This window comes from Oncorhynchus masou, chromosome 25 (genome assembly GCF_036934945.1).
Source record: "Oncorhynchus masou masou isolate Uvic2021 chromosome 25, UVic_Omas_1.1, whole genome shotgun sequence".
Classification (NCBI taxonomy): Eukaryota; Metazoa; Chordata; class Actinopteri; order Salmoniformes; family Salmonidae; genus Oncorhynchus; species Oncorhynchus masou.
The window spans coordinates 14,129,848-14,152,606 of record NC_088236.1 but is presented as its reverse complement, the minus strand read 5'-3'; the positions used below and the strand labels follow the sequence as shown (position 1 = coordinate 14,152,606).

General features: G+C 41.9%; 2 protein-coding genes across 4 annotated transcripts in view; one reads left to right on the top strand and one right to left on the bottom strand.

Moving 5' to 3' along the window:
• Positions 1 to 17,205, top strand: part of LOC135513807 (collagen alpha-1(XXVII) chain B-like) — a 113,759-nt gene extending 96,554 nt beyond the window's left edge. The window contains exons 33-60 of one of the 3 annotated variants that reach the window (XM_064936746.1): positions 2,493 to 2,546; positions 2,671 to 2,724; positions 2,930 to 2,983; positions 3,341 to 3,394; positions 4,690 to 4,797; positions 5,100 to 5,153; positions 5,422 to 5,529; positions 5,627 to 5,680; positions 6,182 to 6,235; positions 7,250 to 7,306; positions 7,411 to 7,464; positions 7,568 to 7,621; positions 7,797 to 7,850; positions 8,025 to 8,078; positions 8,206 to 8,313; positions 8,445 to 8,552; positions 8,756 to 8,863; positions 8,976 to 9,029; positions 9,845 to 9,907; positions 10,266 to 10,319; positions 10,438 to 10,473; positions 13,008 to 13,061; positions 13,196 to 13,219; positions 13,335 to 13,400; positions 13,646 to 13,817; positions 14,109 to 14,218; positions 14,763 to 14,984; positions 15,284 to 17,205. In XM_064936746.1, coding sequence (XP_064792818.1) covers positions 2,493 to 2,546; positions 2,671 to 2,724; positions 2,930 to 2,983; positions 3,341 to 3,394; positions 4,690 to 4,797; positions 5,100 to 5,153; positions 5,422 to 5,529; positions 5,627 to 5,680; positions 6,182 to 6,235; positions 7,250 to 7,306; positions 7,411 to 7,464; positions 7,568 to 7,621; positions 7,797 to 7,850; positions 8,025 to 8,078; positions 8,206 to 8,313; positions 8,445 to 8,552; positions 8,756 to 8,863; positions 8,976 to 9,029; positions 9,845 to 9,907; positions 10,266 to 10,319; positions 10,438 to 10,473; positions 13,008 to 13,061; positions 13,196 to 13,219; positions 13,335 to 13,400; positions 13,646 to 13,817; positions 14,109 to 14,218; positions 14,763 to 14,984; positions 15,284 to 15,430 — 2,193 coding nt within the window. In that variant the 3' untranslated portion in view covers positions 15,431 to 17,205. The other 2 variants (XM_064936748.1, XM_064936747.1) reach the window with 2 other exon arrangements.
• Positions 17,206 to 18,821: 1,616 nt separating this feature from the next.
• Positions 18,822 to 22,218, bottom strand: ppil3 (peptidylprolyl isomerase (cyclophilin)-like 3). Its single transcript, XM_064936379.1, has 6 exons — positions 22,137 to 22,218; positions 20,662 to 20,736; positions 20,004 to 20,097; positions 19,716 to 19,783; positions 19,520 to 19,638; positions 18,822 to 19,235 (listed from the first exon to the last, which is right to left on the bottom strand). The coding sequence occupies exons 1-6, from the start codon at positions 22,137 to 22,139 to the stop codon at positions 19,109 to 19,111; spliced, it is 486 nt and encodes a 161-aa protein (XP_064792451.1). The 5' UTR covers positions 22,140 to 22,218; the 3' UTR covers positions 18,822 to 19,108.
• Positions 22,219 to 22,759: the final 541 nt, after the last annotated feature.

Sequence of the window (22,759 nt, the reverse complement as noted above, 5' to 3'; positions counted from 1 at the left end):
GGGGCCCCTGTGTTGAGAATCAGCGTGGTGGAGGTGTTGTTGCCTACCCTCACCACCTGGGGTCAGCGCGTCAGGAAGTCTAGGATCCAGTTACCTTGGCTTGCTTGGGTAGAGGAACAATGTTTGCCATTTTTAAGCAAGTGGGGATGATAGACTGGGATAGTCGAGATTGAAAATGTCCATAAACACTCCAGCCAGCTGGTCTGCCCATGCTCTGAGGACACAGCTTGGGATGTCATCCGGGCCGGCAGTATTGCGAGGGTTAACACGCTTGAAGGTCCTACTCATGTTGGCTACAGAGATGGGGAGCCTGCAGTCCTCGTGAACAGTGGGGACCCATGACAATGGCTCTGTGTTGTTTATTCTGTTTATACTCGTCCGTGTTTCCAGTCACTTTACTGTTGTTAAATGCAATGGTTTGTTCTTTAAGTTTTTCATGAATGCTGCCATGTATGCAGTTTTTTGGTTTGGGTACGTTACGTTCTTATCGTCACTGTAGGAACAACATCCTTTATGCACTATGCACCCAGAGACAGAGTGTAGTCGTCAACGCTATTCCCAGAGGAGGCCCGGAACATATCCCATGAGCAAAACAGACTGTACATTAGCTAGTAATATACTAGGGTGTGGAGGTTGGTTTGCCCTTTTCCTTAATTGGACTAGAACACCAGCTCTCATACCCCTCCTCTGGCGGGGTCTTTTTGGAAAAAGGGCTTCCGTGATGAAGATAACTGCTTTGGGTAGTCTAGACAGAGGATTCCACACCGGAAAGTCGAATTTGTGGTGAGTAATCTCCGATCTGATGTCCAGAAGTGTTTGTCGGTCATAGGAAATAATACTAGAACCTTTCTGATCAAATAAAGTACAAAATAACACAACAACAGTTGGCTGGGAGCTTGCAAAAGGGCGACCATTGTAGGCGCTATCTTGTTGTTTTACCCTGCCAGGCCTAACTGTCTCCAGCCCAGTCAGGGATACGGGTGTTATTTCCTATATTTAAATTCCAATAGAGCTTAACACTTACTGCCACATCAGTTTTGCATGATAATTCACCTTCAAGCCAAGAAGCTGTCTGATTTCATTACTATTCCTAACTTTGTTTACCATAAGGTCTCCATACACCTGCTGGTAATCATTCTGCCTATGGTTAGGATCTGTGAAGCTTGAAATAAGGGGTTATTGGACCCAACCAACATCTTAGAGAAGAGGTGACTAGGGGCATTGGACAGACTTAAGTGTGCACTTGTCTCTACAGTACATCTTCAATCCGTCAGCTGAAATGGTGCAGCTTCTGCTTGAGCAGCCCAGGGAAGCTTCATCCTGCATCCTGTATTATGTAACGGGAAGAGAGAGGGAGAAAAAGGGGGAGAGAAGGAAACAGAAAGACATATATATATATATATATATAGAGAAAGATAGACAGAGAGAGACAAGAGAGACAGAGAGAGACATAGTGAGAGAGAGATATGTATGTATGTATATATATATATATATATATATATATATATATATATATATATATATATATATGTATGTATATATATATATATATATATATATATATATATATATATATATAGAGAGAGAGAGAGAGATACATATATATATATATATATAGAGATATATATATATATATATATATATATAGACGTAGAGAGTGAGATATATATATATATATATAGAGAGAGACATAGAGAGAGATATATATATATATAGAGAGACATAGAGAGATATATATATATATATATATATATATATATATATATAGAGAGAGAGAGAGACATAGAGGGAGATATATATATAAATATTTATATATATATAGAGAGAGAGACATATATATTTATATATATATATATATATATATATATATATATATATATATATATATATATATATATATATATATATATATATATATATATATATATAGAGAGAGAGAGAGAGAGATATATATATATATATATATATATATAGAGATATAGACATAAAGAGTGAGATATATATATAGAGAGACAGAGACATAGAGATATATATATAGAGAGAGACATATATATATATATATATATATATATATAGAGAGAGAGAGAGAGAGAGAGAGAGAGAGAGAGAGAGAGAGAGAGAGAGAGAAAATAATACGGAGAGAGAGGACAAGATAAGATTATTTACTCTGAGCTTCCTGCAAACAGCTCTATTTGAGTATTCGCTAGTTTCCACCACATACAGAAGCTTTGGCTCTGTGTTCTAAGACACCAGGAGAGGGTCTGCATCTCAAGTCCAGATGAACGTATCTCCACCATCCACATGTATATCCTCAACGTCTTTTTCACACTCTATTCTTGCTGCCTTTTTTCACTCACATTAGCTGTTTATCTGCACTGTATTTATTTGGTTTTACCAGTGTAGTTACCTAGGATACAAAGGGCTTCGCAGGCCAATGTATTTTGGTACTCTCGGTCATCACATCATACCATGGCTCTGTCTTATCACCATAGGGACTTACTGGGCCACCAGGAACTATGGGTCCACTGGGAGAGATGGGAGTCAAGGTGAGTTACACTATTCTACATGACGTAGTGTGCCATTCTCGTGGTGTAATGTGTTTAGTTCAGGCTCCAGTGACCAATGCCTTGCCCCCTAATTTGATTATGAATGGTAATTGTTCTCTGACAGGGTCCAACTGGAAAGGTTGGGGAGTGGGGACTACCAGGCGAATCAGGAGAGAAGGTAAGATTATACTCTTTAATACTCAACAAGGTACTCGCCGTTTGGACACCAGGAAGAGTAGCTGGCTTGGCAACAGCTAATGGGGGCATATTCACATTTCCAGTAATCACATTTCCAGTAATCGATTCAGTCTATTTATGTTGCACACAGTGTATTGAAATGGAAAGCGTCAATTTGTTCATTTTGTTATTGACCTGTGTGACAGGGTGCCCTCGGACCAGCAGGAAACCTCGGAGAGCAGGGCCTCATCGGACAGAGGGTGAGTACCCCAGAGCACACTTCTTCTTCCAATGTTTGGGATTCTTGTAAAAAATCAAATCGAATCGAATCAAATGTTATTGGTAACGTACACATATTTAGTAGATGTTATTGCGGGTGTAACAAAATGCATGTGTTCCTAGCTCCAACAGTGCAGTAATATCTAACAATACACACAAATCTAAAATATTGGAATTAAGAAATACATAAATATTAGGACGAGCAATGTCGGAGTGGCATTAACCAAAAATGCAGTAGAATACAGTATATACAGTATTATTACAGTATTATTTAAGTGACCAGTGTTCCATAGGCAGTTTGGCCTTATTAACTGGTACTTTAACCCCCTCTCCTTCAGGGTGAGATGGGGATCGATGGGGATGCCGGACAGAGTGGTCCTGATGGACTAAAGGTAAGAGATGAATAACACTAAGGTAATAGTCACTGTGATGAATCCTAACTTGCGTTGAAAGTCTAAGACCAGAGTTGACAGTCATTGTCTCATTGACATCAATAGACGATTTGCCAGTTAGTTATATGTACATATCTCCAGTTAGGGTATGGCTGTTTAACCCCCTAAGGTCGATGTCCACGCCCCCATCAGTTAAAGCTAGAGAGATGTTTTTTGTTGTTGCATTGGATGCGTCTCAATCCACCGCATCCTCCCATGTCGCACTTCTGCATCTGCGATGAAAGGTAACAGAGCTAGAGCGGTGCTTTTCAGACCATGAGACGTCCAGAAAATCGGTCTTCTCACAAAATGGTCTGTAGCGTCTGAACAGTTTGGGCAACCCACTAATCTGACCCGTCTGTGGAAAGGTGAGACTCTCGCGAACACGTACGTGCCGGTTCTGCTTTAGGACACCGACAGGCCTCACAAGACTCGTCTGAAGGTCCACCGGTATCAGTTGAAAAAGTGAATGGAAGTACAGTACATACAAAAAATAAGGGGTTAAATACATGTGAAAAAACAAATATACAAATGTTTCCTGATCTTTCTTATCTCTCTCAGATATAGGACAGACACTTCAGAACAAACTATTTACTGTTCTATGTAGTGAATGTGTTTTACAATGCATTTGTATGGGCTAATAGCAGTAAGGCCAAAAATGATCTTTCATCAAATAATTATTTGTTATATTTTGGGGATGCTTCAAGGGGTCTTAAAATTCTAAATCAAATAGCAAAATGATCCTTGTTATGACCTTCTTAAAACAATTCCATACAGCTTAGACAGGGCTCAGACTCTTATGGGTTCATAGCCAGTTCTTAGTAGAAGAGAAGAGCGTGTTTTAGGATAACTGTCACTGTTTTGAACAGCCATTCACAAGAGAATGTGATTCTATCGTCATCAGATGTGATCTAAGCCATGTTCATATGGAGTTAATGAACTGTACTACACTGTTAAACTGTAATTTTTTTTAGTCAGACTCAAGTGTTGCATTGTGTAAGATGCTGGCTGTCGTAGAGTTGGAGCTGAATTCTGTTGACGCTGAGTGAAAATAAACAGGGAGCAGGCAGCAGGCCTATTTTGAGCTCTTCCTTCTGGCAGGAGTTGTTTTGGAAATACATTGCTGTTCACAAGGGACCCTACCCTTCTCCACTTCGGCCTTCAAAGACCTTGTCTGAATATTTTCTACTACCGCTAACATCTGCACCCATGAAATGTGTAATCAGGTATAATTGTCTTCTTGGTTCTCTGCTCAGGGCGAGAAGGGGGACATGGGACCGGAGGGGGGTATAGGAGAGAGGGGTGGCACCGGACTGAAAGGAAAGGAAGGGTCTCCCGGACTTCCTGGCTTAGTGGGAGTGTGGGTGAGTGTCCAAACTCAACCTAACATATTTACATTTCCTGTACTTGACTCTCAGGTTCTCATGAATCAGATTGATGAGTTTCTCACTTCACTTGCTGTTGTTTTAGATGAAATGTTACTCTGCATCTAGTACGCTACAACATGTCAAGGCAAAAAGGATACCAACACACTTTTGTCTCCTGCAAACTGTCTTTACTGAGAATACTGTGGATGACCATTTTGACCTTTGCCTTGTCTTCATCATAGAGGTTTATTGCTGTTAAAATAAACTGCTGACTTCTGCCACCAATAACTGTCTTCCAGGGTCAGGAGGGCAAACCTGGCAAGTTTGGTGAAAGAGGAAAACCAGGAGAGAAGGTATGTATGTCAGCTCAGTTCCTCATGAAGTACACCTGTTAGTTGTTTCACCGTACCTTTCTTGGTTTTTAAAGAAAGTGTGATGTCTCCTTATCTGTTATTGTATTCAACAAACATTAGGCATCAATGGCCTCTAGGGCCACTGTGTTGAAAGTGGACATTCAAAATGGAGAGTTGACTCTGTAAAACTATCCACACACGAGTTGCCAGTCACTGAAAGTCAACCTTGCTATTTTTGCATGCCTGCTCTATTGCGACCCTTCTCTAGGGCAGCAAAGGTCACATGGGTCACCTGGGAGAGACTGGGGCAATTGGTGAACAAGGAGAAGCAGGATTTCCTGGGCCGAAGGGGTCGAGAGGAACCATTGGGCCAGTGGTAAGGAAGGCCCTGTGGATTTGTTCCTGGTTTTTCCTCTGATATGTTGGTTTCCTAATGTGCTCGGTCGTAAACAGTGAACATCTGACATTTACAGGGTGCACCAGGGAGAATGGGCCAGCAAGGTGAAACAGGCATCACAGGATACGAGGTAAAATGTGTACCCTTCACCACATACAATATCCTTCACTCAATATCAACTCAATATGATTCTATATCAATTAAATATAGCCAGATGATCGAGGAAGAGTTATGAAGCATTGCCACCTAGGACATTATCATTGGGCTCCCAAGTGGCACAGTGGTCTAAGGCACTGCATCTCAGCTAGAGGCGTCACTACAGACAACCTGGTTCAAATCTAGACTGTATCACAACCGGCTGCGATTGGGAGTCCAATAGGGCGGCACACAATTGACTCAGCATGGCCTGTGTTTGGCCGGTGTAGGCCGTCATTGTAAATAAGAATTTGTTCTTAACTGACTTGCCTAGTTAAATAAATAAATCTAAAATCTACTGTATCTAAATTGCTTCCTTCAGTGAGTATAGTTTACCTAATGACACATACCATTGAATGCCTCCCAGAAGGTAGCTATTGTTGTTGCCCTGTGTGATGAATAACACGGTCTCTATTGTCCTCCTCCATGATTGTAGGGCCACACAGGACGGCAAGGCCCACTGGGACCTCCTGGACCAAAAGGTGAAAAGGTACACTTCCCACAGTCCTGTCTGTGTCTAATAGCTCTCTCTTTGTGGGTGTCTTGACATGTGTGTCTAGATTTATGGTCTTTGGAGGATTAGTGGTGACAGCCGTAGCACTGTCCATCTCTCATTCTGTCCTATAGTCAATCCATGTAATATATAAAACTAATGTTAATGTGTGCGATTCAGCAGACACTTTTATCCAAAATGACTGACAGTCATGTTTGCACACATTTGCATACATACTGTATGTCCCACATATCCCATTATCACATGTTGGTAGAGCTAGGAGTTTCTCCTGAACACGTGCCCTGACCAGGATAAACTCTGGGCCCTAGAGATAGGCAATTACTGGGCACTAGAGATAGGCCATTGCTATCAGGAAAAAGTCCTAGCCATATCACATGGTTTCCAGCCGCTGAGAGTGACTGAATTCCACGGCTATTTCAGTCTGATTATCCCACAAGAAGCGATTAAATATAATTGATCAATGGTACGCACAATGGCACTTCTCATTAACTCTGGAGAAATTGTATCAAATGTAGGTCATTGGCCACAAACTGCTTTCAACTGCTATTGGAATACTCCTTGTCATCATTAATCAGATCAATCATGGTTCAGTTTGATAAATAGGACTTCGATATGAAGTACTCTTTTCTGTTTGCTGGTCAACTCACGATGTTGACCATACTTACTTTCTAATGAGATCAATATTGTGCCACTACTCATAAATTGTTTCGTTTTGGATCCCTGTTCCACTGTTTCCTCCTGTGCTTAGCTGATCCTCATGCACTATGAAATACTACAAGCATTCCACATCATTCACCGGCCCCTGTAAAGTCCCTGGAACATTTAATGCAATCTCGGTCCCCTTTTTATTGAAAGCAACCTATTACATCACCAACAAAAACTATAATTGCTTGGAATATTCCATTGTACTGGAAGGAATATCATGAATTTAACTTTATTAAAATGTTTAATTGAAAAAAAAAAAATCTGTTTTCCCTGTATGTTTTCCAGGGTGAACAGGGGGAGGACAATAAGGTGGAAGGCCCTCCCGGTCCACAAGGTGACAGAGTGAGTTCATGTAGCCCTCCGCCTGCTGTGTACTTTGGTGTTTCCTTGCTAAAATAGCTAGGGATCTATATGCTTCATTCTGTTTGGTTCCCATCTGAAACCAGGGTCCTACCGGAGACAGGGGAGACAGAGGAGAATCAGGGGACCCAGGATACCTAGTAAGTGGGACGTCGATTTTATTGTATACGTTGATGTTGTCTCATTTGGAACATATACTTTATTCATGGAAACGGCTAACATTAACAAATGTCTATTTCCCAGGGCCAGCCAGGGGTGGACGGATCGAGAGGCAAAGCCGGAGCAACTGGACTACCTGTAAGTAAAATGTTCTGTTTGTGACATGATAAAATGTGTTCTCTCACACTGAATCAAATCAAATTTGAGACAGTGTCCACATTAGAATATCTACCTATTAAAGAAAGGTAAAACGTGTTGTTTGTTTGATTGTTTCATCTTTCATTCGTTCGTTCTTTTTTTTTTAATATTGTAGGGACATCCTGGACCAAGGGGAATACAGGGTCTGAAAGGATCCAAAGGAGATCAAGTAAGGACAAAATACCTCAACAACAACCAAACTGGTGGATCCAGTTTTACCTCACAACACCAGTTTCAACCACTTTGGTACCCCTTTAATTCGATTTGAATGCATTGGGGCTCTTTTGCTATGTAGTGATGTCATGTTGGAGCTGATGGTCTATACCTCTCTGATCTACTCCAGGGTCAGAAAGGCAAACGGGGCAAACAAGGCGAGTCTGGGACCAAAGGACCACCGGTGAGTGAGATCTGTATCTTTTCATTTTAATACTGCATGTCATTTATTGATTGATTGGTTGATTGATTAATTGATTGACTGTGCTAGAATGCATCTCATATGTAGCATTAATCTCTATCTTTTCCAGGGTCCTGAGGGTCCACCTGGCCCAAAGGGAGTGGTGGGAAGAGAGGGCCTTGAGGGCCAACCTGGAATGGACGGGCCTCCTGGGAAAGATGGTGACAAAGGAATGAAGGTGAGGAAGGACAGACACCATAACTGTGCATTCTTTTCATTGACTGAAATAAGCAGAGTATTTTGCTACTGTATGATTGGTCTTCTCTGTTAAGCCTCAACCATCCTCAATTGTTTGTGTCCACTCCTTAGGGGGAGCAAGGAGACGACGGAGAGTTTGGTATCATTGGCAAAGCTGGTAACAGTGGTAAAATGGGCGTGCCAGGGCTTCCAGGCGACCAGGGCTCCTTCGGACCCAAGGTGAGAGAGAAGAGAGAACATGCCCCAATGAACTGTGACCACCATGGTCATCCTATTATATGTTGTACAAGGTCTGAAGGACGAGAAATAAGCACCTGAGCTATTGCTCCATCATAACTTCCCACTCGAGTGTTGAAAGAAATCAACCTTCTCCACACGGTACTGGTCCTAAGTGGCTGTCTGTCCTTGTGTGTGTGTCACAGGGTGAGAGGGGTCTCCCCGGCCAAACTGGATATTCAGGGAAAAGAGGCCACATTGGTGGGATGGGAATTCCAGGAAAACAGGGTGACCAGGGGAACAAAGGACAGCCCGTGAGTAACATAGCAACATTGCTGAGTCCGTTTGATTGGTCATCATGACTAGGACATGATAATGATGATGAGGAGGTGAGGACGATGAAGATGGTTCCATTTCTCTCCCCAGGGTGACACAGGTGAATCAGGGTACCCAGGGATTCTCGGGATGTTCGGACCGAAGGTACGCTAGACTTCCCCACCCCATTTTCATCTCACACCTGAGTCACATGATCAAATAACACAGGGCTTTAAACGTGGACCATCAAGAATGAAGTTCTAAGCCGCAGAAAATATGGTTCTAATAAAACACCGGCAAAAAAGCAGAACCCATTTTCAGCAGGAAATCAGGGATCTGCTGGAGATTAATAGGAAAAAGCTTTAAAGGAATTTAAAGCCTCAAACGATTTGGTAGCGTTTATTGTCTTTGCTCTGAAAGGGATAAATGGAATTAAAGACTGCTGCATTGGGGCAGAAAATCTATCACGGTCCACGAGAAGTTTACTCCACCCACGTGTAATGTCACTTAACACGCCATAACTTCAGTTACTTTATTACTCTCCAGTGATGTTGCTCTGCAGGTGTTGGGCAGCTAAGAAAACCGAGAAGTTACAGGCTTTACTGAACATTTTTCCGAGAGTGTTCCATTTTAACATACTGTATACACACATCGCACAGAGGAATGTTAGGCTGCTGAGCCTTGGCGTTAATGCAGAAGTGGAGATAGACTCTCTGACTTGGCAAATTAGATGTCAGACGCACTGTAGGCTTACTGACTCATCATCAAGACCTATCAAATAATAATTTCCAGTAAAAGAGCTGTTAACTGAAGAAACTTGCAGTGTTGTGTCTCTTGCTGACTGTGTTGCTTACTGTGCATATTACATACAGCCCATATGGTGCAACCTTGGCACTCAGTTGGCCTAAGCTTCTATATGAAGTGATACTTGCCTTATTAACACATTGTATCTTATCAACACATATGTTTTGTCTTCATAGGGACCTCCAGGAGATCTGGGCCCAGCCGGCATTCAGGGACCGAAAGGGCCACATGGCTTGATGGTAAAAGGAGATTCGAAAAATTGTTATTACGTAATTCTCTGTGTTTTTCCTGGTCAGGTGACATGGCCTATTTATAGATTGGAACTTGGGTCAATAGTTCATCCTAGGCTGAAAAACAGGGCATATTAATATATAATACATATAGTATATGCCATAATTCAGACGCTTTTATCCATACATTTTCCGTACGGGTGGTCCTGGGAAATCAAACCCACTATCATGGTGTTGCAAACACCCTGCTCAACTAACTAAGTGAAAGAGGGCCACCATATTGACAACATATTCCTTGTTAATTCAGATAGTGGCTGCCCTCACTAACAATGTTTATCTTTCTCTCTCTCTCTCTCTCTCTCTACAGGGTAATGTTGGTGCCACAGGCCCAGTCGGTATCATCGGCCCCAGTGGTAATACAGTATGTACATCATCATATCTCATACCCCTTATCTGCCAAAGAACATGTTATCACTCAGTTTTTTGGGGGGGGCGATGGAGTAACTTCCCCTCTCTCTCGCTCGCTCTCTCTCTCTCAGGGTCCCCAAGGTGACAAAGGAAGTCGAGGGGATATGGTGCGTGTCCTTGTTTTTATGAATCATATCCCTTATTCCAGGCCTGGGTTCAAACAGTATTTTGAGTATATACTCTAGCCTTTCTGCCTGGAATTTCAGATGGGCGGGGTTTAGAGTTGTGGCACTATTCTATTGGTCCATTAAGACAGGAAATGAATCACACAAAGTATTTGAAATTATTTCAAATAGTATTTGAACCCAGCTCTGCCTTACACCAAGGCTTAGAGTGATCACAGGACAGAATAGGGTGCTTAGTATGGAGAGCACACTAATTATCACAGGACATGATAGGGTGCTTAGTATGTAGAGCAAACTACTTATCACAGGACAGGATAGGGTGCTTAGTATGGAGAGCACACTACTTATCACAGGACAGAATAGGGTGCTTAGTATGTAGAGCACACTACTTATCACAGGACAGGATAGGGTGCTTAGTATGTAGAGCACACTACTTATCACAGGACAGGATAGGGTGCTTAGTATGTAGAGCACACTACTTATCACAGGACAGGAGCGGGTGCTTAGTATGCACACTACTTATCACAGGACAGAGCACACTACTTATCACAGGACAGGAGGCGGGTGCTTAGTATGTAGAGCACACTACTTATCACAGGACATGATAGGGTGCTTAGTATGTAGAGCACACTACTTATCACAGGACAGGAGCGGGTGCTTAGTATGGAGAGCACACTAATTATCACAGGACATGATAGGGTGCTTAGTATGGAGAGCACACTACTTATCACAGGACAGGATAGGGTGCTTAGTATGTAGAGCACACTACTTATCACAGGACATGATAGGGTGACAGGATAGGGTTAGTATGTAGAGCACACTACTTATTACAGGACATGATAGGGTGCTTAGTATGTAGAGCACACTACTTATCACAGGACAGGATAGGGTGCTTAGTATGCACACTACTTATCACAGGACAGAGGGTGCTTAGTATGTAGAGCACACTACTTATCACAGGACATGATATGGGTGCATGATAGGGTTAGTATGTAGAGCACACTACTTATCACAGGACAGGAGCGGGTGCTTAGTATGTAGAGCACACTACTTATCACAGGACATGCACACTACTTATCACAGGACAGGATATAGGGTGCTTAGTATGTAGAGCACACTACTTATCAGGACAGGACATAGAGCACACTACTTATAGGGTGCTTAGTATGTAGAGCACACTACTTATCACAGGACATGATAGGGTGCTTAGTATGTAGAGCACACTACTTATCACAGGACAGGATAGGGTGCTTAGTATGTAGAGCACACTACTTATCACAGGACATGATAGGGTGCTTAGTATGTAGAGCACACTACTTATCACAGGACAGAATAGGGTGCTTAGTATGTAGAGCACACTACTTATCACAGGACATGATAGGGTGCTTAGTATGTAGAGCACACTACTTATCACAGGACATGATAGGGTGCTTAGTATGTAGAGCACACTACTTATCACAGGACATGATAGGGTGCTTAGTATGTAGAGCACACTACTTATCACAGGACAGAATAGGGTGCTTATAGTATGTAGAGCACACTACTTATCACAGGACAGGAGGACGGGTGCTTAGTATGTAGAGCACACTACTTATCACAGGACAGAATAGGACAGGATAGGGTGCTTAGAGTATCACAGGACAGGTAGTATGGTGCTTAGTATGTAGAGCACACTACTTATCACAGGACAGGATAGCGGGTGCTTAGTATGTAGAGCACACTACTTATTAGGGTGCTTAGTATGTAGAGCACACTACTTATCACAGGACAGGGTGCTTAGTAGCACACTACTTATGAGCGGGTGCTTAGTATAGGGTGCTTAGTATGTAGAGCACACTACTTATCACAGGACAGGAGCGGGTGCTTAGTATGTAGAGCACACTACTTATCACAGGACATGATAGGGTGCTTAGTATGTAGAGCACACTACTTATCACAGGACAGGAGCGGGTGCGGGTGACAGGATAGGGTGTATGTAGAGCACACTACTTATCACAGGACATGATAGGGTGCTTAGTATGTAGAGCACACTACTTATCACAGGACAGGAGCGGGTGCTTAGTATGTAGAGGCACACTACTTATCACAGGACAGGATAGGGTGCTTAGTATGTAGAGCACACTACTTATGCTTAGTATGAGAGCACACTACTTATCACAGGACAGAGCACACTACTTATCACAGGACATGATAGGGTGCTTAGTATGTAGAGCACACTACTTATCACAGGACAGGAGCGGGTGCTTAGTATGTAGAGCACACTGCTTAGAAGAGATTCAGCCTCAACCCCTAAAGCACTTTTCATTTCCCTCAGTGCTTCTGTTTGTTGTTCCACTCACCATGACAACTAGGAATAAGTTGAGACAGAAAGGCTACTTACTGCTTGCCGCTGCTTTACCGTCTGTTGGCAGAGGAGTTTAGATGAAGAGGATCTTGATATTGAGAGGTCAAACTGCAGCATTATGGTCTAGGGGGGGTGTATTAATCCAATATTGATCTTGCTTTTTTATAAACAGGGGGTACAAGGACCAAGGGGTCCTCCTGGTCCTCGTGGACCACCCGGACCCCCAGTAAGTATTTTCTGTTATTTATGTAAAGACTTTGCAATTGTGGTATCACTCGTTTTTCAGATTTTTTTATATGCTGCACTATGACTGGACCATGCATTAAGCCCCCCCCCCCTTTTATTTCCATTGTCTTATAGGGTCTCCCTGGTTCTATGCCATTTGTAAGTCTCCTCTATTTACAATTGGACTTTCTCAGAAGCAATGGAGAGGAGTAAGGCGTGAATGTGGGAGAATGTTTCAGAGTCCATACTTTTGTCTTTTTGTCTTCTCTTCTAGAGAAGGGAGGCTATCGGTGCTGCTTTTCAGCTCATTATTGATTCCCATGCTGCGCTGAGGTCAGAGGTGAGTCACTGTGAGAAGCATCATTGGTCCCTTGGCAAATAAGCAATGTACCCAGTACAATACAGAGAACTTGCATGTTCGTACTGTATGTATGACCAACTCTTACACAAATATTCCATTAGCATTAATGCATGACAAAAGTACGGTTACCCTCATGCTTGTCATTTATCACTCTCCAATGGTGGCTGGATGTTTGTGCAGATTTGGTGCTCAGTGTGTGACCGTTTGTCTCTTATCATTTCTAGAGTTACCACGACATGGACCTGCCCATGTTGGACCACCAGGGTACAGAGATATTCAAGACCCTCCACTACCTCAGCACCTTGATCCAGAGCCTGAAGAACCCACTAGGAACCCACGACAACCCCGCGCGCATCTGCAGAGACCTCAAAGACTGTGAACAGAGGATGAATGATGGTGAGGAAGGCACAAACATCGTCTGAGATACAGGACACACTGTAGCCTGAGGTTCACATTTTGGGTTCAATCCTTCAGTTACAGTATACTTGGTCCAATAGTTTTTCTAGACAATGTGGACCTGATTAGTTATAAGCTATAACTAAGCTATCAATTGTCATCTATAGTGATAATTATATACACCTGACCAGTGATATCCCTTCCTAAAGCATTACATACTTGTCCACTCTGTTAAAAGTACACTACTGTATCAAGACTCCTTTTTCACTCAGTTTGTTCTCCTTTCCTAAGGAACTTACTGGATCGACCCAAACCTCGGCTGCTCTGCTGACTCCGTCGAGGTGACGTGTAACTTCAGCAGTGGTGGTCAGACCTGTCTGAAACCCATCACAGTATCCAAGGTCAGCATCAACTTCCACTACTACTCAGCCATTTACAGTCAAAACAAGCCACAATCCAGTCAAAACAACTGATAATCGGAATCCAATATTTTAGTCAGGTTTTCAGAGAAACTTGTAGTGTATTTTAGATTTAAAAAGGCTTTTGAAGTTTGCAATTTACACTTTGAAATTTCAGACTTTATTTTCCCTTACGAAATATGTATCAACCCCTACAAAAATGCCCATTAATTAGGATCCACATAATAATTCACATTTCCTGTTGCTGCAGGATTATTTTCCTGCTGTAGCAAACTGGCTCAAATGAAGAACCTACATCTGTATGTTTCCACACACAACCGTCGTACTGTACTACAGAACAGCATTCTTACTATTTAGCTCATTTGAATTTCCTGTCTTTTGTTTCTTTTGACACATCCTATATTTTTACTTCAGACAGGTTTTGTATCTGGCATCCAGAACCAAATCTTGCATGTCCACTGGTGTTGTCTGACACAATAGATTAGGGATTAAATTGTAACGGTAGTTGATGTGTGTCCGTCTGCAGCTGGAGATGGGGGTGGGTCGTATCCAGATGAACTTCCTCCATCTCCTGAGCTCTGAGGCAGTGCAGCACATCACCATCCACTGCCTGAACGTTCCTGTGTGGGCCAACAGCTCCTCCCTGGAGCCCTCCCCCACCGCGGTGCGCTTCAAGGCCTGGAGCGGAGGAGACATGATCCAGGCTGGAGGGCTCCTGGAGCCCCACGTAGTGAAGGACGAATGCTGGGTATGTCAACCTCCAGCCTGGATCATGTGACAGGCTGCTCTCCTACTGAACATACAGCTGGTGGAATAGTGGATGAAATAGTGCATGACACTTTACATGTTGTTACATAGGCTACCATGTATTTAAGGCTACCATGTATTTAAGGCTACCATGTATTTAACGCTACCATGTATTTAAGGCTACCATGTAATTAAGCTCTAATTATAGTAAATTGTATACCAACTGAATATAATGTATTGCACAGTCTGAATAAACCAGTCTCTGTAGGTTCTAAAAAGTAAAATCCCCTTGTCTTTCAGATCAAAGATGGCCGCTGGCACCAGACCCATTTCGTCTTCCAGACCCAGGACCCCAACTTACTCCCCATCCTGGACGTGTATAACCTACCGGCCACAGAGCCTGGCTCGCACTACCACCTAGAGGTGGGCCCCGTGTGCTTCTTATAGAGGCCTGTTCTTATAGAGGCCTGTTCTTATAGAGGCCCAGGATACAGTACATACACAGCCTCCTCATAGGAGTGACTTGCGGGGGGATGGGGAAGGTTAGGGGGTCTTCCTGTCCCCATATACTGGGGCCCTTCAGGAGAGGCAGGCCAGGCCCCTAACCCTCCAGCATATGCTCGGACTGCAGGAACAGGCAGGGTGCACCATTGAGGGACAGACCAGGAGAAACTGCAGAGATACTGAGACGTCTCACACTAGTTCCTACCGCCTGCCTGAAGAGAAGATAAGCTTTGGCTTTTTTCAGGGACTTGTTTTACTGTCGCACGGCACGAGCCCTGGATGCCCGAGTGAGATAAAAAATAATGAGTCTCTAACATCACTCTTGGACAACATTTTTAACTTATTACTTTCTATGGTCATGAACTCTCAAAATGTTATGAAATGTGTAAAGTAATAGGGAACGATTATAAATGCATTTGCATATTATGAATGCATTACTTATCCTTCTAAATGTCACACATACACATGTATTATTTATACATGTTATATGTATATCTTAATATAAAAGTGCAATAAACATATCTCGTTCTGCAGTTTTTCAAAGCAATTAAAGGTTTACAGTGAGACCCAACAATTGGATATAATATTATCACAACATTCAGGCTTAGGCTTAGTTTCCAGCATACATACATCCACAGGTGTGTGCTGTCCAGCTATTTTCTCCTGCCTGGTCTGCAGATAACGGATGAATCTACTTGTAATAGTGATTAGGTGCTGAAGAAAAGCCCACCGGTCTACGAATAACTATTGCGCTATTGCATTCCTGATGTGTGTTTCCCTAGTCAAATGAATTGAAGCTTGCAGTTAGAGAGCGAATCCAGAGAGTGTCAGAAGAGTCGGTCTACCTCCCATCTCTCAATGAGCTGAACCAGAGATGATGACACCTGGTACCTGGTGCTATAATAATTCCTGTGGTGGATTATGAGGTGGTCTTGTTTAATCCTGACAGAACATATAAACCTTGTCTACAGCAAAGGGAATATTTTTTTACACAGTATGAATGCAAAGAAGGAACATTTTTCAAATTCACTCCAAGCTAGCAAAACAAGCTAGCAAACAGCGTTTCTTTCTCTGCATCGCTATTGTACTCCCCTTTGTATGAGTCTGAACCTATTATTGAAAGATTTGTCTTATTTTTGACTTGTTGAAATGTATAAATGTGTATAATTATGCAAAGCTTTGTTGTATACAGTGGATCCCAACATGCTAATTTATGTTATTTAATGTCCATGGGTTTTGCAACTTTCTGTAAACTTTAAGCCAGACACCCATCATTAGCAGAGCATTTTTTATTTTTTATAAATTTGGGGCTTCATTGATTTTGTTATATAGGTTTGTTTTTTTAATAATCATAACTGTACTGGAACCATTTTCAATGCTTTTATGCCTTACTGTTTTACTTTGCTGACCATGTTTGTGAAATCTCTGTACAGGCGGTCAGCTCAACCAACCAACCTATAAACTCAGAATACCTCTCATATCACACATCTTAAACAGCCCTCCATCATGTTCTTACATTAGTATAGCCATAACACATCCAAAGGGTCATCTGACGTCTTTGTTAAGGGCCAGGAACAGATATCCGTGGTCATCGTGTACTTCACCCATTCATCTCTGCAGGTCCTCTGTCTGTCAGCATCATAATTATACAGCTTGTAGTTTTCAACACTTTCATTTTCTTCAACATTCAGGTGTTCAATAAATATTTGAAACCCAAATAGATGTGTGTTTCCATTGGTTCTCATTCTCTTATTAAAAAAAGTTGATAATCTATCCAGTACAACTTTCATTGTCAGCTACAAAGTCACTGAGCAGAGTTTAGTTCTCAATTAAAGTTAAATACTTAATGTAGTATTAATAGTTATCATAGTACATGAACCACGAGGCTTTTATTGTAAAACAGCTCATGTGTTATTGCAACTTAAATACTGCAATATGAATAGTTATTGAAAAATGTATCTTGAAAGAATAGCGAGCGGCTCAACTCTATACACTTCACCTCTTCGCCACATGAGGGTACTCTTATCTCATTTTTAAGCAAAATGTAAGTCTAGCTGAACATTTAGCTCAGGGTCTTATTTGTCACATGATCCTTATTTTTTCCCTTCTCTACTCTAGAACAGAGCATACTGTACACTTAATCTGTCTGGGGTCCAGAGATACAAAAGTGACACAAACCAGATAGTTCAGGGTTTCGTATTGACAGGCCACTGATGAAGTCACAGGATATTATATTGGACACATGGCATAGCGCCCCCTGTCCACGGGTAGGTTGACCTCTGTGATGAATGTGACAGCGTCCGACACCATGAAGGCTATAGCATGAGCCACCTCACCTGTTCTACCCATGGGTCTGCTTACATCCTTACTGCTTACTACCTAGTATGTGCATAATACTAAAATGTACAAAATGATATTTGATTACTGGAGATATCCAATGCTTATTTGTATGACTTGCTCAAAACTGTTGATAAATGGCTGCAAAAACACAGCCTCAAAATACATTTTCAGACACCGGTAGCCATATCAGATTTCAAATATGTGATAACACTGGTAAAATTGGGAAGTGGAATAATAAAATAGTGGGGAATAACAGTAGAGTTCTTGCAGACAAGCACAGTAATTACCCTCTATTGTATCCCATTGTTATAAGAATTATTCCACTGATCAGACTAGATAAAGTAAATAAAATCTCCTGAAGACAATATAACAAATCTGCCCCTACACCCTAACCAAATTGTTTTTCATCCCCTCTAGAATAAAACGTACACTTTTGGGTTCACAAAACTATTTTCGTAGTTAAACATTAGATACCGCTATTGTCAACCCGTCAGTTTGAGGCATACGTTTGATAAATCCAACGTATGTACCACAGAACGCACTGCAACTGCGAGGCAAACCCAGAGTTCCATAGGAAAGTAATGTACTTCTGGTGCATTTACGATCGGTGTGATTGAGGGGGTAACATGCACTGAAATCCGACTCACCCGAAATCCTTCCGAGGCCGTAACTGCTTTTAGAACGTCTATTACGATTTCATTTTATGTCGGTCAAGTTCACTTGTGGCGGTGCCAGAGACGGTTAAATTAAAGTCAACAAACTACCAAGTAGACCAGAACCAGCTGCTATTAGATTGGTGTGTGTATGGGAGACACCAAGTTAATTAGACCGGAACCAACTATCGTTTCCAATGGTAAACGCCCTGAGTGAACGAATCTTCATTGAGCCACCATCGTTGGCTGTGCTCAGCAACTCCACGAATGCAGTTTTCTTTAAGGATTTCACAAACCCAGGGCATGTCAAGTTATCATGGTGTAAAAAAGAAAACACAATGTAAAAAAAAAAAGTTTATTTGGTACAAAATACTAAACAATTTACTTATAAAACCAACATATTGAGCTCACATAGCTGCAAGGGCCAAGCATTGAGGACATACTACATGCCAAATTCAATGAAGGGAAATATATTTTAAACTCCAGTGACAGTCTCTTTAGATGCCTTACTGAATTCAAAGGCCTCTGGTTTATAAATGGTCTAAACATTTGAGAGGCTTAAATGAAGATTTCACCTAAATTAGCAGATGTCAGGTCTAGGGATGTGTGTTCGTGTGCTTAAGACAGTCTATCCTGCAAATGGGTTGGCATGAAGAGTCACGTCCTTTATACGAGACTCAGTCAGCGGCCGAAATGACTTTTCATTGACAGGGAGCTTCTCCAGTTCATCCAGTGTTTCCAAGCCATCTATTATTCTGCTTATCGAAAGAAAATAAACAGAGGAAAAAAGTATTGTAGCAATGCATTAGTTCACAAAATGTTGGAGATAACACAAACCACATAATATGCAGAGTCAAGAGAATGTTTAGATCAAAATAACAGACTGAAGTCATGATCTGCTAGCAATCACTTATAACCACATTAAATAGTGACACTGTGTGTATTTGGATCCCCAATGACATACAACGGCAGATTGTAGCAGAAACCATTCTTGATAATCCTCTTAGTTAGCTAACTTCAGACATCCACAAAGACCTACTTTCCAAACACGGTGTACTTCATGTCCAGATGGGGCTGCTTGGCATAGGTGAAGAAGAACTGGGAGGCATTAGTGTTGGGGCCGTTGTTCGCCATAGAAACTACGCCACGCACATTATGCTGCACGGAAATAAATGAAAAAATGTCAGTTAATATATTCCGAGAATTGTTGCTACCTGTCCCATTGAGGTACTCACTTTTAGGTGTTCACTCAGCTCATCTTCAAATTTCCGTCCCCAAATACTCGTCCCTCCTTTTCCAGTGCCTTCCAAGATTAAAAAAGTAATGCATGTTGTCAAGAGAGGCAGATCATTTTCTTTCCATGATCAGAAAACAAACTATTCCATGGGTTTGGAGTGACATGCTGACAATTGGTATCTGATAAAGTAATTGACTTGTACATTGGGCTATTGGTCCTTTAAAAAAAAAAGTGCCAAATTAAAGACAATAAGCCTTCCAACACGATTCAGTTCTGATAAAGCTACCTGTGGGGTCGCCGGTCTGAACCATGAATCCTTTGATGTTCCTGTGGAATATGCAGCCATTGTAGAACCCACCTGCACACAGGGCTAAGAAATTCTGTCAACACAAACAGAAAGTTCTGATTAGAGCAATCTATTGGCTACAGCCAACTGTAATGACTTGCTAGTGTAGAGCAGTGTTCTTCAATCCTGGTTCTAGAGACCAAAAGGATGTAAAGCAGGGATGGTGATTGGGTATGCTAGTGCAACATCAAATTTAAAATAGGCACCTAAAATCATTCCAATCCTGATTAAAAGGCAAGTGCAGTATAAAGGGGTTGGTTTAAGGACCATGCCAGTGGCACAAAGCAGACGGGAAGGCTACTTGCCCAGCTGGCTTTAGGACAAGCACATCAACTGCAGTGAATAGCATTACATTTCCACTCAAAACAGTGCAGAGGTGGAAGATGGCTATGGCTAGGTAACTACTGTTTGACTTGACAAGTGTTTAATCCCGGTGCTGAGCTAGTGCGTAGCAGCCAATTGCTGTATGACATGCGTTTGTAGAATTTTAAGTCCTCTATCGATGGAGGTGACTAATCCAAGTATAGTATTGAGGTAGAACAAAGACCGGTGAGACACCATGATCAGAGCAAATCAGCACACACAGTGTGTGACTCACCTCACATGATTTCGGGGCACGTTCACAGAACAGCTCGATTTTTAAATCCCCAAGGTCTGTGTGCAGTGTCACTGCCTGTAAAAGGGATTTGAAAATAATTAAATATTGTCCAAAAGGCAAAGTTGTGAATTGTTTCCTTATTTGTCTATACTGAACTAAAATAAATGCAAAATAAGAATGCAACAAGTGAAGTTGTCACAACACAATGCCAAAGGTGTCTGAAGTTGAGAGTGTGCAATTGGTATGCTGACTACAGGAATGTCCACCATAGCCATTGCCAGATAATTCAATGTTGTTTTAGAGAATTTGGCAGTACATCCAACCGGCCTCAACCACGTGTAACCACGCCAGCCCACAACCTTCACATATGGCTTCTTCACCTGTGGGATCATCGGAGACCAGCCTCCCAGACAGCTAATGAAACCGTTTGTCGTCCTCACCAGGGTCATGAGCTGACTGCAGTTTGGTGGCGTAAACGACTTCAGTGGGAAAATGCTCACCGTCGATGGCCACTGGCACGCTGGAGAAGTGTACTCTTCATGGATGAATCCCGGTTTCAACTGTACTGGGCAGGTAGACAGCTTAGCTTGTATGGCGTTGTGTGGGCGAGCGGTTTGCGGATGTCAACTTTGTGAACAGTGACCCATGGTGGAGGTGGGGTTATGGTAAGGGAAAGCATAAGCTACGGGCAACAAACACAATTGCAATTTGTCGATTGCAATTTGAATGCAGAGACACCGTGACAAGATCCTGAGGCCCAATGTCATGCCATTTATCTGTCGCCACTACCTCATCTTTCAGCATAATGCACGGCCCCATGTCACAAGTATCTGTATATAATTCCTGGAAGTTGAAAATGTCCGTTCTTCCATGGCCTGCATACCATTGAGTATGTTTGGGATGCTCTGGATCGACAGCATGTTCCAGTTCCCGCCAATATCCAGCAACTTCACGCAGCCATTGCAGAGGAGGGATAACATTCCATAATCAACAGCCTGATCCACTCTGTGTTGGAGATGTGTTGCGCTGCATGCAACAAATGGTGGTCACACCAGATACTGACTGGTTTTCTGATGTCATGTGATATCCATAGATCAGGGCCTAATGAATGTATTTCAATATTATTATATATATTAATTGACTGATTTCCTTATATGAACTGTAACTTACCATTATTTAAAACATGTATGGTTTAATTAATCCGTAATATCTACGTATTAAGAATTGCCTGCAATTATTTGTTCACACGAAGTTGACTACATAGCGAGGTAGATTGTATTGTTAGGGAGTGGAAATTGGCATTGTAGCAGACGCGTCAGCTTATGTGTTGCTCCCGAAGTTTACAGCTGCAAAATATTTACTTCAAACAAAGATGACTGTGTTCAATGATAACAGGCCTTGTATTTGTTACATGTTTTGTGCATTTCGTCAAAGATTATACATGAAACATGCGTAGTAAGATTGAATATTCTCACCATTTTCTTAACGCCGGAAGATGAGATGGTGCATCAGACAAATAGATTCGACTAGCGTCATACACTGAACGCACAATGGTTCCGCTGCGTCTATAGTTCGATGAGCCTACTTTATCGGACGTTAAAATTACGAATTACCGTAGTGTTTTGTATTAGCCGAAAAATACAATACAATGAATTTCAATCGCCCGTGCTTGATTACCGGAGAATCTGAATAACCCACGAAAATATGTAATACCCACAGTGGCAAGAAATGTAATCACATATTTGTTGTTGCCGCATAAAAATAGATAAAGGACTCTAGTGCCCCAAAGTATATTTTACTGTCAATGGCGCTGCCCATGATCTCATAGATTCCATAATCGGACAGATACGATGTTGTGTCCTCTAATTATCTCTATGGTTGCCACCGGCCTCAATCAGCTGATACAAATTAAGTACACGAGATCAACGTTGAAACAGATAGATTGGATTGGTTAATTTGGTTAAAATGGAAAACATCATTACAGCGGGAATATTGAAAGGGAATACATTTTTTTTGGGAAACACATTTTCGGTTGAAGATGAAACCACGAGAACCACGACCAGTAGCTCTGGGACAGTACTTTTTTGGACCAGTGTTT

Bases quoted from the DNA above. Each gene is read 5' to 3' on its own strand.
- ppil3 (XM_064936379.1), bottom strand. The intron at 20,098-20,661 runs GTGAGTCACACA...TTGTGTTGACAG, and splicing joins GTGCCCCGAAATCATGTGAG to AATTTCTTAGCCCTGTGTGC. The intron at 19,784-20,003 runs GTAGCTTTATCA...TAATCTTGGAAG, and splicing joins TCAGACCGGCGACCCCACAG to GCACTGGAAAAGGAGGGACG.